The sequence below is a fragment of the Carcharhinus amblyrhynchos genome, chromosome 7 (genome assembly GCF_965287045.1).
Source record: "Carcharhinus amblyrhynchos chromosome 7, sCarAmb.v2.hapA, whole genome shotgun sequence".
In the NCBI taxonomy this organism is placed as follows: domain Eukaryota; kingdom Metazoa; phylum Chordata; class Chondrichthyes; order Carcharhiniformes; family Carcharhinidae; genus Carcharhinus; species Carcharhinus amblyrhynchos.
The window spans coordinates 73,642,508-73,658,685 of NC_137330.1; the positions used below are offsets into that span (position 1 = coordinate 73,642,508).

The 16,178-nt window shown below is 41.0% G+C and overlaps 2 protein-coding genes across 2 annotated transcripts in view; one reads left to right on the forward strand and one right to left on the reverse strand.

The window, feature by feature from the left end:
• The window catches only part of LOC145345281 (uncharacterized), a 31,370-nt gene extending 16,847 nt beyond the window's left edge, over window positions 1-14,523 (reverse strand). The window contains exon 1 of the mRNA XM_080193104.1: window positions 14,227-14,523. Coding sequence (XP_080049230.1) covers window positions 14,227-14,523 — 297 coding nt within the window. The remainder of the gene's footprint in view (window positions 1-14,226) is intronic.
• nt5dc1 (5'-nucleotidase domain containing 1) overlaps window positions 1-16,178 on the forward strand; it is a 531,068-nt gene that overhangs the window by 189,234 nt on the left and 325,656 nt on the right. The gene's annotated exons all lie outside the window — the stretch shown is intronic.

Genomic DNA, 16,178 nt, shown 5'->3' on the forward strand with positions numbered 1-16,178 from the left:
GGCCAAAGGGCCTGTTTTCATGCTGTAAGCCTCTATGATTCGATGATTCTAAGTTTAATCTAATCATTTTAGGGCTGGCAAAGTTGTGTTATCTCGAACAGAAGTTGGTCAACTGTGCAATGAGGTGACGTTATGCAGGGCTTCACCCTGTGAGAAATCTAACTTATAACAGGATGACAGAATTGTCCAACAGATCATGAAAAATCTATTGTGATACGTGAAACAATAGAGAGTGCCATATTGTGGATGAACTCCCAAGTTGTGTCAAAGTCGTAATTGCGTTTGATGGTTGTCAGAGTCATAATTGCGTTCATAAACACCCCAAGTTATCTGTTGTGTTATATCAAAAAATTTATATGGCGAATAATGAGTGTACAACCACCAATGGAAGTTCAATTTAATATTTTTGGTTATCCCAAAATGTATGTGGTCTACATTATCTGATTGCAAAACATCCAAATGAATTATCTTTGATAGTACAATTGAAAAGAATGGGGGCATAGTGTCCCATTTCCAGTTTCATAGTGTTTATGTTGGAGTAATAACCTTGGATATTTTGTATTGCTGTGCTCTAGCAGTCATCATCATTATGGTTACTGCATTGTCCTGTGCAGCATTGCATTTGTGTCAGGAAACATGGTCTTGTAAAATTAAATTTTATACCACGGGTCGAATGCAGCAAGATTATAGGGTGGGAGTGTAAATGTTTTGTTTTTCAGAACTTCAAGCCTAAAAATATATCTCATGGGCATTGAGAATTATTACTTCATTATAAAGGAAGCATAATAGAACAGTGAGATTTAATCATCAATGCATGTGTAACTGTTTGCTGGCAGTGTATTTCTCATCTTGTGCCTGTGCTTTTAATCCACATTTACAGAGTTTTGTTTCCACATTTTAATTTTTTTATTTAGGAGCATAGGACATGAAAAAGGCTGAAAAATGTCAAGGAGAAAATAGTAAACCAATAAATATTGACGTGTAATGCTAAGATTGAAAGTTAAAAGTCTGAAGATTGCTGTAGATAGGAAAAGTTGAAATCTGAAGAATCTTAAAATGTGAGAAATATTGAGCGAGAGTTAGAAATGTTGTGATTCACCTTGATTTCAATGCAGTGAAGCTGTAGAGAGGAGAAAGAACAAAATAATGTTTTCAGGTTTTGGGGGAATAGGAAAGAGATGCTTAGCATTCCAAAGGTGTACAGCTCTGATAGATTGGCCATGCTAAATTGACCCTTAGCGTCCCAAGATTTGTAGGTTAGGAGGGTTAGCAGGGTAAATGCCGAGTCTTATGGGGATAGGGGGGGTGTGGACCTGGGTGGGATGATTTACAGAGAGTCAGTGCAGACTTGATGCGCCAAATGGCCTCTTTCTACACTGTAAGATTCTGTGATTAATCATATTGGTTTCATAATCTTTACTGAAGTAAATTTGAATACCGTCACAAATTTCAAGTGCCTTCAACTCGAATGTTCTATCAATGCAAATCCAAAGAGTGCTATAAAGATATATTTTTCAATTTACAACATACAGTATTAACTTAATTTCTAAAATATAAGCTGTTATATCCTAATCAAGTAAATCTACTTCCGATCCCTGTTCGTATGGTTGTAATTTGGTAGAGGAGAGTGTGCAGTGGGACTGGATGCCCTTGTGCACCAGTCACTGAAGGTAAGCATGCTGGTGCAGCAGGCAGTAAAGAAGGCAAATGGCATGTTGGCCTTCATTGCGAGAGGTTTCAAATACAGGAGCAGGGCTGGGTTGTTGCAATTATACAGGGCCTTGGGAAGGCCACACCTAGAGAATTGTGTGCAGTTTTGGTCTCCTTTCTTGAGGAAGGATGTTCTTGCTCTTGAGGGAGTGCAGCGAAGCTTTACCTGGATGATTCTGGAGATAGCAGGACTGATGTATGAGGAGAGATTGCCTAGGTTTGGATTGTTTTCACTGGAGTTCAGATGAATGAGGGGGGATCTCAAAGAGCCTTATAAAATTCTAACAGGACCAGACAGGGTAGATGCAGGGAGGATATTCTCGAACGTGGGGGAATCTAGAACATGGGGTCACAATCTGAAGATTTAAGGTAGACCATTTAAGATGGAGGTGAGGAGACATTTCTTCACCCAAAGAGTGGTGAGCCTGTGGAATTCATTACCACAGGAAGGAGTTGATGCCAAAACATTGAATTTATTCAAGAGGTGGCTCGATATAGCACTTGGGGCGAATGAGATCAAAGGTTATGGGGGAAAAAGTAGGGTTAAGCTACTGAGTTGGATGATCAACCATGATCGTAATGAATGGCAGACTAGGCTCAAAGGACCATATGGCCTCTTCCTGTTCTATAAAATTTATGTTTCTATAAAATTGTGATAGAATATATAGTTTAATGTGATTTTAAAATGCTATCAATAACAATTCCCAGATGATTGATTTTGTTTTAATGTGGACAGTTTGGTGCAATGAGATCAAATGTTATTATATCTGTAAGATCAAATGTTATTATGTTGTCATATCTAACCTGGGATTTGGGACTAAGTCCACACAACTGGCTTGTATGTGACTTGGTTGATAGCACTCTCACCTCTGAGTCAGGTTCTGGGTTTAAAACCCACTCCAGAAACTTGAGCAGAGGAATTAAGGCTGACTCTTCAGCGCAGCGATGAGGAAGTGTTACACTGCTTATCATTGAACAAAGGATTCTTCTGCCCCACATAAAACTGATTGCCCTTCTAGGCCAATCGTAAAGATCTTTTGGAACTAATTTGGAATAAAAATCATAGAGGAGCTGTCTTCAGTTTATTGGAAAATATTTATCCTTCAATCAACATCACTAAAGCAGTTGGACACATTGCTGTTTGCGGGAGCCTTGCTGTGCATGCATTGGCTGCTGCATTTCCTACATGACAACAATAACAACACTTCAAAAGTATCCCGTTGGTTGTAAAACACTTTGCGATGATCTGCAGTCATCAAAGATGCTATAGAAATGCAAGTTTTTTCCAGCCAGCTGGATGAAAATATCTTCTCTTTAATGATGTAGAAGTTCAAAGTATATGGGTTTTAGTTGCTTTCAGTCAGTCCTATGTGCATGAGTAGATACCAAATTACTGATAATTTGATCCTGAATTAGCAGTATCAGTTTGAGACACCACAAGTATGTCTAGTGTGGCAAATGAAATTGCCACATGGATGCAGTGGGTGGTGCAGTTTGAAGTTGGGGTAATGGAAGTTATTTTATTGTGGAGGGAACTTTCCTTTGCATCAAACTTTATGCATTTGTGCTAAATTCTCACTGTAAAATGATTGTACCTCTCAATTTCCAATCTTAATCCTGAAAAATATCTGTCGCTAGGATAGAAGGTGCCATATCACTCGTCATACAGTCCCATAAAATGTGAAATTTGATTTTAATGCTAACTTGCAGCATGTTTTTGTTGTAGTGCAAAATGCAACTGAAAGGTGCCAAGGCTGGAATGAAATTTTCCTAAGAACTGAAAAACATTGTGACCCGTTTTTGGAACTCCTAAAATTGATTTTGAGAATGTTTGAGCTATTTGAAAGATTGTTATGTGTTCCCATCATTTTCAGGTACAGCAGGAGACAACATAGTGCGTAATTGGTAAAAATTGAACAAAGGGCATACTTGGTGGCAATGGGGAGAATTCAACCCTAATAAAGTGAACAAGTGTAATTGAGAATTAAGGTTACATATTATGCAGAAAATGAATAAAGTAAATGTTTTCCTTACCGTGGTGCGGCCAGATGTTTTGAGGTAGCGTCCAACCAATGTTGCTTGCAAGACCCCAGTATTAGAAGAACAAAGGACAGTACAACAGGAAAAGGCCCTTCGGCCCTCCAAACCTGCATTGATCATGATGCCTATGTAAACTAGAACTGTATGCACTTACGGAGTCTGTATCTTTCCATTCCCGTCCTATTCATGTATTTGTCTCGATGCTCCTTAAATGCTGCGATTGCGCCTGCTCCCTCAGCCTCCTCAGGCAGCGCGTTCCAGACATTCACCATCCTCTGTGTAAAAACGCTGCCTCGCCCATCTCCTGTCTAAACTTTTTCCCACACACCTATGTCTCCTAATACTTTTCTACCCTGGGATATCTGTTCATGCCACTCATAACCTTGTAAACATCTATCAGGTCGCACCCTCATCATGCGTTGTTCCAGTGAGAACAATCTGAGTTTATCCAACTTCTCCTCATAGCTAATACCCTCCAGACCAGGCAACATCCTGGTAAACCTCTTCTGTACCCTCTCCAAAGCATCCACATCCTTTAGTAGTGTGGCAACCAGAGTTGTACTCCAAATGAGGCCTAAGTAAGGTTCTCTACAGCTGCAGCATGACCTGCCAATTTTTGTATTCAGCGTCCTGACTGGCGAAGGCAAGCATACCGTATGCCTTCTTGACTACCTTATCCACCTTCATTGCCATTTTGTGATCGGTGGACATGTATGCCCAGATCTCTCTCCCTGTTAACACTCCTAAGGGTTCTACCATTTACTGTATAATTCCTACATTCATTGAACCTTCCAGAATGCATTACCTCACATTTGTCGGGATTGAACTCAATCTGTCATTTCTCCGCCCAAGTCTCCAACCGGTCTATATCTTGCTGTATCCTCTGACAATCCTCTTCACTATCCACAACTCCACTAATTTTTGTGTTGTCTGCAAACTTACTAATCAGGCCATTATTCTGGATTAATTTGAAATTAATGATATTCTGGACTCGTATTCAGACAAGAGATTGCCTAGGTAAGAATGTATTTGCACAAGGAGTTGCATTCTGTGAGATGAAGCGGTTTGCAAGTGAGACAGTAGCAAATGAACTTCATGAATGAAAGAAACTTGTCACTGTTGGTATGGCCTGAACTTGGAAATCAACCTTAATAGACATAAGAACATAAGAAATAGGAGCAGGAGTAGGCCATCTAGCCCTTCGAGCCTGCCCCGCCATTCAATAAGATCATGGCTGATCTGTCGCTGCTCAGTTCCACTTTCCCGCTTTCTCCCCATAACCCTTAATCCCCTCTCTTATCAAAAACCCATCAACCCGCGTCTTAAAAATATTTAGCGAGGCAGCCTCCACCACTTCAACGGGCAGAGAATTCCAGAGATTCACCACCCTTTGAGTGAAGAAGTTCCTCCTCAACTCCGTTCTAAACCGCCCCCCTTTATCTTGAGGCTGTGCCCCCTAGTCCTACTGTCTTTTTTGAGCGGGAAGAGTCTCTCCACCTCTATCCTATCCATCCCATTCATCATCTTATACGTCTCAATGAGATCTCCCCTCATTCTTCTAAACTCTAACGAGTACAAGCCCAGTTTATTCAGCCTCTCCTCATAGCTCAACCCCCTCAACTCCGGTATCAGCCTAGTAAACCTCCTCCGCACTCCCTCCAAGGCCAAAATATCTTTGCGCAGGTGCGGCGCCCAAAACTGCACACAGTACTCCAGCTGCGGCCTCACCAATGCCCTATACAGCTGCAGCAAGACCTCCCTACTTTTATATTCAATCCCCCTCGCTATGAAGGCCAGCATCCCATTCGCCTTCCTGACCACCTGCTGCACCTGCAAGCTGGGTTTTTGCGACTCATGCACAAGGACCCCGAGGTCCCTTTGCACCGTCGCCTGCTGCAGTTTTTCACCCCGTAAGTAATAGTCCTTCCTACCATTTTTCCTACCAAAGTGGACCACCTCACACTTGCCAACATTAAATTCCATTTGCCATTTCCTGGCCCATTCGCCCAGCCTATCTAGATCCTTCTGCAGACTCTCCACACAATTTGCCTTTCCCCCAATCTTGGTGTCATCAGCAAATTTCGACACCCTACACTCGGTTCCCTCCTCCAGATCATCTATATAAATGGTAAAAAGCTGAGGCCCCAGCACCGACCCCTGGGGCACTCCACTAGTCACCATGTTTGTAGAAGGCCTAAAGGACAGTAAAATACAGGCCAAGCTTTTGAGCAAAGGCATTAAGCTGATATGGAAGGAGGTCTGCAATGACACCACAATGATGGAAATGGCTGAAAGCGATAGTTGCATATTGCAAGTGAGTTGTTTATCTGAGCCAGCTAACAAACTCCACCAGATTTCAGTGAGATCTCAGTCATCACAGCCAGGTTCACAGTCTGAGTCCGAAATTTAATGCTACCATCACCTGGAACCATCAGTTATTTAAATGTCTCTATTTCCAGTCAGAGTGCTACACTTGTGGGAAAGTCTGTCATATCCTGAAGGCATACATGAGGAGAGGAACATTGAAGCTTGTGGTTGCAGCCAGGCCAAGGTTATCATAGTTCTAAAAGCAAGCTCAGAAGTCTGGAAATCCTCGAATGTGTAGAAACAAAAGTTGATGCTGTAAAGCAGGAAAATCAAATGTTGTTCTCAGAGCCAAAATAGAAAAGTTTGGAAGATGAGAATTACAGGGCTGAAGATATAATTCCAACGCCCAGAGTAGAAATAAAAACCAGAGATTTACAGCTTATTTTTCTTGTTGATACAGCTGCAACTTTATCTGTTATCTCATCGGATTTAATGAAATTGAGAATTATAGATAGGCCTGGTAGGTATGGATATGATCAGCGCAACTTAAGGGCCAAAGGGCCTGTTTGTGCTGTAGTGTTCTATGTTCTGTAAAGAGGAGGTCCTTTGATTGCATTCCCTCAGCAAAACTTAATTGTCCCAAAGTGAATCAGGTGCTAAGTGGGAAGAAGTGTTTTGCTTTTGGATGGCATTCTAATGAGCAGTAAGACAAAGAAAAAGCACATTGTAAGATTAAATGAAGTCATTAGTTTAATTCAAAAGTATGGCATCACAGTAAAAAGCTAAAGCGTTGCCTTGTTCTGTCACGGGTATCATATCTGAAGGTGTCCATCCAATGCAGGAGAAGGTCGACAGATGTCGAAAGGAAAGAGACCAGACAAAGAAACTTAGAATAATACACAACAATCCCTACGAATGTTCTAAGTTTACCTAGCTAATATACCCACTGTAGGGTATCGACTGTTCAAAGTTGGAATAGATTGGGAATGGTCTGCGGAGTTTCAGAAAGCATTTGAAGAAATGAAGAAAATACTGATTAGTGATGTTATTTTGACCAACTGATCTGAAGGAAGCATTGGTTTAGTGTGCGAAGCCTCATCACATGGGTTAGATGTAATGTTACCCCACATAATGGAAGATAGTGTGGAGAAATGTACTTTAACAAAGTCAAAGCAAATTATTCAAGATGAGAAAGAGGCATTAGAGAACATGATTCGGCAGATACTAGTATGGAGTTTGTCAACTGACCACCAAGCTCTTATGATCATATTTGGCTCAAAGAAGAGGTTATCTTCCCTTGTGGTGTTGATGTTGATGTCCTGACAATACAATATTAAATATTGTAAGTCAGCAGATCATGTCAATGCAGGCATTCTTTCAAGAGTTCCAGTGAATACTGATTCATTTCTAGCCATCGAGCTACCTGTGAATTACTTTATTAACAAATTACATATGTGTCCTGCCAGACATTGCCAGGGAAATTAGTGAAGAAACTCACAAGAATGTCATGCTCAGTCAACTGCTCAGTTATATTAATAATGACTGGCCTAAAGAGGGTGATGATGAGAAATTGCCAGCGTGTTTCACAAGGAGAAATGAACTAAGTGTGAATCAAGGCTGTGTTTTGTGGGACTTCAGACTTTTTACTTTGCCCAATGTTCCAAGAGTTTGTTAGAAGAACTTCATCAAAAACACACTGGGATAATCTGAATGAAAGCAGTAACAGAAAGCTATTTTGGGTATTCAAAGGTCGATCGAGATATTTCGGAGCAGGTTAAAAGGCATGATGTGTGCCTCAATGAGGTTCATTTCAACTCATGGTCAAACACAAGAAAACCACAGGATGAGAACATGTTGATTTCTTTGAAGCGGAAGGAAAAAAAACCTTGTTTCAGTTGATAACTATAACCATAAATGCCAAAACTATTGAAATTTTGAGCAGTTAGTTTGCAATTTCTGGTTTGTTTTTGGTGTCAGATAATGGCCCACAGTTTACATCAAAATAGTTTGAAATCTTTGAGCCAGAATGGTGCCAGACACATTTAAGTACTACCATATCACCCAATGGTACTGCAGAATGTGTACAGACTGTGAAAAGATCTTTATAGAAGTATTTGCTAAGTGACAGTAATATCCATGTTGCTCTTCAACACAGGCCAGACAATTTTCTGTTCTCTTACACAATAACTCCACAGTATACAACATGTTTCTTATTTTACGAGTTGGTGTTTAAACACATGCCAAAGGCAAAGTTTAGTTTAAAGTGACAGGAAAGCAAGACAGAGTGAAGATGAGTCATGATACATGAGGCATATGACCTCGAGAGTTCAGTGCAAGTTAGGTCACGCTATAAGGCAAAGTATGTGATTGAAATTGCTGTAAAGAGATTGCTGCATTCACATGTTGAATGAACATTGAAGCGAGTCACATTCAGTGACGTGTAGATCATTGTTTGAAAGAGGAAGTCTAACAGAGAGAATGATAAACCTCCTATAATCAAAATTTCTCAAATCATCCAAACTGAAAGCTAGAAAGAAAGTGAAAGTTAACAAACTTCCAGTTTCTTTTTATGCAAAATTCCCAGTAGAGCAAGGTGAGTCTGCGTCTTTGATTAAGACAAATCAATCAATGTCCCAACTATTAAGTGGAGTTGGTGGTCTAAGTCAAAGAGATTGAGAGAGCAGAATCAAGCTAATGGAAATGGAAGGAACTACCCAGACAGAAAAAGATAGATTAATTGAAAGTATAATAAGTAGTAAGAAAAAAAAGTTGTTATTTTCATTATTTCTTGTCAAATGGTATTTTTGTTAAACATTGTCCAATTTGGGGATGATGTCCACTCAGTATCACAATTTTGTTATATTGCCTTCTCTGCTGACCAGTAAATCCTTTTGGCTTTTTATCCATTTTATAAAGAAAAAAAAGGTTTGCATTTATGTAGCATTTTTCAAAAAATTGTGGACATCTCAAAAGTGCTTTACAGACAATCAAGTATAGTCACTATTGTAAACAGGAAGTGCAGCAATGACCTACACTGTGATGTGAAGTTTGGGTTTTGCCAGTGCCACTCAGCTCCTGACCTCATTACAGCTTGATTCAAACATGCACAAAAGAGCTGAACTCATAAGGCAAGATGTGAGTGACTGGCCTTGACATTAAAGCCTTTGACCATTTGTCAAGGAACCCTAGCAAAACTGGAGTCAATGAGAATCAGGAGGAAAAGATGATTGTAGTTACTGAAGGTTAGTCATCTCAGCTTCGAGACATCACTTCAGGGGTTTCTTAGGGTAATGACCAAGGTCCAGCTATCTTCAGCTGCTTTATCAATGAGCTTCCCTCCATCATAAGGTAGAAGTGAGGTTGTTTGCTGATGACTGCACAATGTTCAGTACCATTTGTGACTTCTCAGATACTGAAGCAGTCCGTATCCAAATGCAGCACCAAATGGACAATATCCAACTTTGATCTGACAAGTGGCTCATAAATTTGCACCAGTGTGGAAATGTCCGACTTGATTCTAGCGTTCACTCCTGGAGTGGAACTTAAATCTGGATTCTGGTGTGCCTCAGGGATCTGTTTTGGGGCCACTGCTGTTTGTAATTTTTATAAATGATCTGGATGAGGGTATAGTTGGGTGGATTAGTAAATTTGCTGATGACACCAAAGTCGGAGGTGTGGTAGATAGTGAGGAAGGGTGTCATAGTTTACTGAGAGACTTGGGCAAGTTGCAGAGCTGGGCCGAGAGGTGGCAAATGGAGTTTAATGTGCAAAAGTGTGAGGTAATTCACTTTGGCAGGAATAACAGATGTGTAGAGTATAGGGCTAACGGTAGGACTCTGAATGGTGTTGATGAACAGAGGGATCTAGGTGTATGTGTACATAGATCCCTGAAAGTTGGGAATCAAGTAGATAAGGTTGTTAGGAAGGCATACGGTGTCTTGGCATTTATTGGTAGGGGGATTGAATTTAGGAGCTGCAGCGTCATGTTGCAACTGTACAAAACTCTGGTGCGGCCGCACTTGGAGTATTGTGTGCAGTTCTGGTCCCCACATTATAGGAAGGATGTGGAGGCATTGGAGAGGGTGCAGAGGAGGTTTACCAGGATGTTGCCTGGTATGGAGGGGAGGTCCTACGAGGAGAGGCTGAGGGATTTGAGGTTGTTTTCGTTAGAAAGAAGGCAGCTAAGAGGGGACCTTATTGAAACATATAAGATGATTAGAGGTTTAGATAGGGTGGACAGTGATAGCCTTTTTCCTCGGATGGAGAAAGCTAGCGCGAGGGGGCATGGCTTTAAATTAAGGGGTGGTAGTTATAGGACGGATGTCAGAGGTAGGTTCTTTACCCAGAGGGTGGTGAGGGATTGGAATGCCCTGCCTGCTGCAGTTGTAAATGCGTCTAGTTTGGGGGCGTTTAAGAGATCTGTGGATAGGTTTATGGATGGAAAGGGATTGGTTTAGGTTAGAGGGTCATTGCTTTTTAATTGGTCAGCGCAACATCATGGGCCGAAGGGCCTGTTCTGCGCTGTAACGTTCTATGTTCTATGTTCTTCAAACCCAGAGACAAGTGCTACCAGCTGAAGCACAGCTGATGTTTATAGTATCCAGTATTCATTTTTATTATGTCCAGAAGTGTACACAGCTCTCCAAGTGTGATTTAACCAAAATGTTCAGCATAACATCTTGAATTTTTATTTCTATCAATCTGGAAATAAATCCTATTGCTTGATTTGTTTTTTCAGGCCTGATCAGTTATGTTGCTACTTTAGTGATTTGTGTTAACCCAGACCCCTTTGTTCCGCTACTTCATTTAGGTACTTATTTTCTATGTATATGTGACCTCTTTATACTTCCTCATAATGTAACTGTACTTTAAAGTAATTTGCTAACTATATGCACACCTGCAAATATAGTAATCATTCCTTATAATATTTCATATTCCTCTTTAATGTTTTCTATTCCTCCAAATTCGGTTTCAACTGCAGATTTAGAAATTGTGCCATAAATTTCACAGACTAATATTAAAATTGCGAACAACAGCAGTGATCCTTGAGGCACCTCACGTTCTGCATTCTATCACTCAGAATAGCTATCCTTCCTTTGCACTGTCTCCATTCTGCTTTCTGTCTGTCCAACTCGGATGTATGAGGGGGGTGGGGGTGTGGATAGGAGAGAACTGCCCCCTGACATCATCCCTGCTCAGTGATGTGTCAACATGGCTGCCAATGAAACAAGTTACCACCTCTCTTTGACATCCCCCCTCCCCAGTTTTCAACTCAAACAAATTAAAGTTATCCCAATGGTAATAGATGTGGATGTTTGTGAGAAGTCTGTAATGAAACAGTAAATGATCTATTGCCCCTCATTATTGTTAAAAAAACACCTTCAATCCTGGCTCATTAACATATGAGCACTATTTTGCTCAGCAGCGGTAGCAAAGAACTGAAAGAAGAATGGTAAATCTGTACAAACAGACCACTTAAAGTTCCAAATCCTTTTGCTGTAAAACTGGCAAAACCAAATCCTGATGGTAAGCTTTGAGATACCAAAAACATTGTTAATAGGTTTATTGCAAGAATAAATTAAATTTTGCCTGCAGTCATTGAATATACTACTGAGTCAAGAAGGGAACAATTATGATGACTGAATGCTCAATCAGAAAGATGATTTGTTTTAATTTTAAAAAGCAGGGGCAGTGAAGAAGCCCAGGACGCTTAAATGGCCATTAATGAGAGACGGGTAGAAGAGAATACCCACAGACAGCACTCCAGTCTGCAGGAGTGAGTTCTGGACTGGAAGAGATTATAGGGATAGGTTGGAGTGAGGTCAAGAAGTCAGTGTAGGTCAGGGGACCCAGATAACTTGGATGAATGGGATTTAATCTTCAATAGATTATGCTCATGAGTTCAACAGCAGATACAAAATTCAGGTTAAAGATCATTGTGAATTTTCACATTGCTTCATGTTCTCAGACAATTTAGTTTCTTTTATCCTGTGGGCTTAGCATTGATTAAGATGTGAGGAAGCAAGTGAAAAAGCAGGATGAAAAGATGGGAGTTCTTCAGCAAAAAGTAAAAGTAGGTATATTTGGGTGGAGGTATTAATATTCATTATATCCTGGGTGCAACTGAGTAATATATTTAATTGATAAAAATATTTAACACATTTATAATAAATTAGTAAAGCTAAATAAAATTAATTTGCTCAATTTTTGCCTACCTTACCTTTGAAATGAAAATTTCTTAAGCATTAAAAAACATTCAATCAAAGCATGACAAAAATGGTTCTCTTACTCCAAACTGTAAGTTGTGTGATTCGGATGATTGATTTGAACTTGTACGAATAGAAGAGAAGATGACAGCATCAGTCCAAGGTAGTCCAACTCAGTGTAAGAAGCATTATTCTTTACATTAAACTGAAGATCTGGGCCATTGTTTCCATCTCTCACACCAGGCACCCTGTGGCTTTTCTGGGAGATGTTGCCAAATAGTTGAGAATTGGGGTGGAATTTTATTGCCCCCCTTGCAGCAAGGGTGGGGGCAGAGCAGTTAATATAGCACAACATTCAAAAATGTATTGACTTCAGAGGAACTGGAAAATCCCACTGGTGAATGTGGCCGTAAAATCCACTGGTGAAAGGGGCTGTAAAACCCCACTGGTAGGGGTTGTAAAACCCCACCCTTAGAGCTAAGTGTTGAAACTGAATTAACTGATGCATATTTCATTTTCCTGCCATCAGTCTGGCCAGAGTCTAACCTAGACCTCAAAAATTGCTTCAATGCCAAAAGAAAGTATGGGTAAAGTATACCTCATGAATTTTCCTTTTTCTGAATGATGATACTTGAGAGTATTTCATCTAATATGTCCAACGTTTCTACAGATTTTGTCAGAGTGTAACAACACCAACTTTTGGAAAGAGCATCTCACCTAGCCCCCTTCCACCCCCTCCCTGTAATGCTGTGCATTTACCATTGCTAATCCATCTAACCTGCACATCTTTGGGCTTCAAATCCTTCCCTTGACTGCCCTAAAACTGGCTCATGTTCTGTTGCTAGATCAGATTCTGTTGTTAATTCCTTCCTACAAGGTTACAAATCCTTCGCATTTTCATTTTCCTTCTGCAAGTGATTTTTGTTTTTTCTCTCCAGTTCATCATTTTTATTCAAGAATTTTTTCTTTTAGATAGTAGATTTCTTTCTCTTTTAGACTCCAGTAAATATCATAGCATTGTTATATCTGATCATGCCACCTCTTGATGAAACCATGGTTTCCTGAAGATGTGACCTCTCAACATACATGATGTTTTAATCCTCTTCTCTCTAATAAAGTATTTATTAATTTTGTCTCCTCCCAGATTGACTTGTTTTTAAATGTCAGTACACCCCTTGATATAATTGTATCCACTGTTAGGGAAACATTGAAAGCATATATCCATGATCAGATCATTTCATAGACTGTAAGAATCAATAAGCAGTGTTCAAATTCCCATCTGAATTAGTCAGTCTTATACTCCAAATTAATCTGGTACACTTTTGCTGTAATTTCTGAGCTTTATAAAAAAAGTACTCAATCTACAGGCAGAATTTGCTCTTCTAATACGAACCAGGCAGAACAACTTTTTCTGAAATCAGCTTTACAAGCATGGTGAAAAAGCCAGCAAAATTCTTTCATACCAACTTCACAAGTCAGTGCCCTCTAAGCCAATCATGGAAATTTGCACGACACTAGATCCTAAGCGTATAAACAATCAATTTAAGACGTGTTATTCTACTCTGTATTCCTCTGAGGCTGCAGACAATTCTAGTTTACTTTCATTTGATATTCTTGCTTGATATTCTAACCTTGAGCGCCATTAATAGATCTGTGTTAGTTAACTCCTTCCACTTCTTTCGGATGGCAAGGTGGCACAGTAGTCAGCACTGGTGCCTCACAGCGCCAGAGACCTGGATTCAATTCTGGCCTTGGGTCACTGTCTATGTGGAATTTACACGCTCTCCCTCTGTCCGCGTAGGTTGTGTGCATTGGCCATTAATGTCCCAGGATCTCTAGGTTCGATGGATTAGCCATGGTAAATATGTGAAGTTATGCAGCGAGGGTGGGGAAAGAGGTAATCTGCTAGTAGACCCAGATATTGTAATGATAACCTTGTCTGGAGGTTTCTTTAATTGCTCACAGTGATCTTTGGGATTGTCATTCTTGAATATTGTTCCTGGTTGCATTTAGTATCTAGTCCTTGATACAATAGGACTGCATGATGGTTGGGGAGCTGAAGTGGATCTAATGTGTCCTCCATTATGCCCCAGTGTTGTGCCTTTGTATTTAATAACTTCCTAGGAACTTGGTTCTGAAAAATCTTTGTTAGCTGAGCTGGTTGCCGTGTAACTTCTGTTGGATCCTGGATGCGAACTTGTTGCCCCAACTGCAAACTTGGCAATTCTGTACTTGCATTTTTATCATGCATATTAATCATCTTCTCTTGCAGTTTTATAAGTTGCTTTCTAGTTTCTGAGAAAGTAGAATAGATAAGAATAGGTAAATTATTATGTACCGGTCTGCCAAATATGAGCTCTGCCAGTGATGGACCAGTTGCACTTAAAGTATCACTTTAAGTTGCATAAGAACGTAAGAAATAGGAGCAGGAGTAGGCCATCTAGCCCCTCGAGCCTGCCCTGCCATTCAATAAGATCATGGCTGATCTGTCGTGGCTCAGTTCCGCATTCCCGCCCTCTCCCCATAACCCTTAATCCCCTTGCCTATCAAAAACCTATCAACCTGCGTCTTAAAAATATTTAGCGAGGCAGCCTCCACCACTTCAACAGGCAGAGAATTCCAGAGATTCACCACCCTTTGAGTGAAGAAGTTCCTCCTCAACTCCATTCTAAACCACCCCCCCTTTATCTTGAGGCTGTGCCCTCTAGTCCTACTGTCCTTTCCGAGCGGGAAGAGCCTCTCCACCTCTATTCTATCCATCCCATTCAACATCTTATATGTCTCAATGAGATCTCCCCTCATTCTTCTAAACTCTAACGAGTACAAGCCTAGTTTATTCAGCCTCTCCTCATAGCTCAACCCCCTCAACTCCGGAATCAGCCTAGTAAACCTCCTCTGCATTCCCTCCAAGGCTAAAATATCCTTGCGTAAGTGCGGCGACCAAAACTGCACACAGTACTCCAGCTGCGGCCTCACCAGTGCCCTATACAGCTGCAGCAAGACCTCCCCACTTTTATATTCAATCCCCCTCGCTATGAAGGCCAGCATCCCATTTGCCTTCCTGACCACCTGCTGCACCTGCAGGCTGGGTTTTTGCGACTCATGCGCAAGGACCCCGAGGTCCCTCTGCACCGTCGCCTGCTGCAGTTTTTCGCCACGTAAGTAATGGTCCTTCCTACCATTATTCCTACCAAAGTGGACAACCTCACTTTTGCCAACATTAAATTCCATTTGCCATTTCCTGGCCCATTCGCCCAGCCTATCTAGATCCTTCTGCAGACTCTCCACACCCTCCGCACAATTTGCCGTTCCACCAATCTTGGTGTCATCAGCAAATTTCGACACCATACACTCGGTTCCCTCCTCCAGATCATCTATATAAATGGTAAATAGCTGAGGCCCCAGCACCGACCCCTGGGGCACTCCACTAGTCACCAACCGCCAATCCGAATAGCACCCATTGACCCCCACTCTCTGCCTCCTATTTGACAGCCAATCCTCTATCCACGCTAACACCCTACCCCCAACTCCATGCCCCCTGACCTTCTGTAATAACCTCTTGTGAGGCACCTTGTCAAACGCCTTCTGAAAATCAAGAAACACCACATCCACCGGCTCTCCTCTATCCACTGCCCTAGACACATCCTCATAGAACTCCAATAAATTCGTCAGACACAACTTCCCCTTAACGAAACCATGCTGCGTCTGCTCTACCAAACAATTCTCCTCAAGATGCCTCGCTATTTTCTCCTTGATCACGGATTCTAACATTTTTCCTACAACAACATTGCAATATATGGATTTTGCTTGGTTAGTCAACATTTAAGTAGGGATTTCACTATGTGTATCATTCATTCAGCTCGGCCATTAGAACTTGGGTGTTTGCATTGTACAAAATATACAAGACCAGTTGAT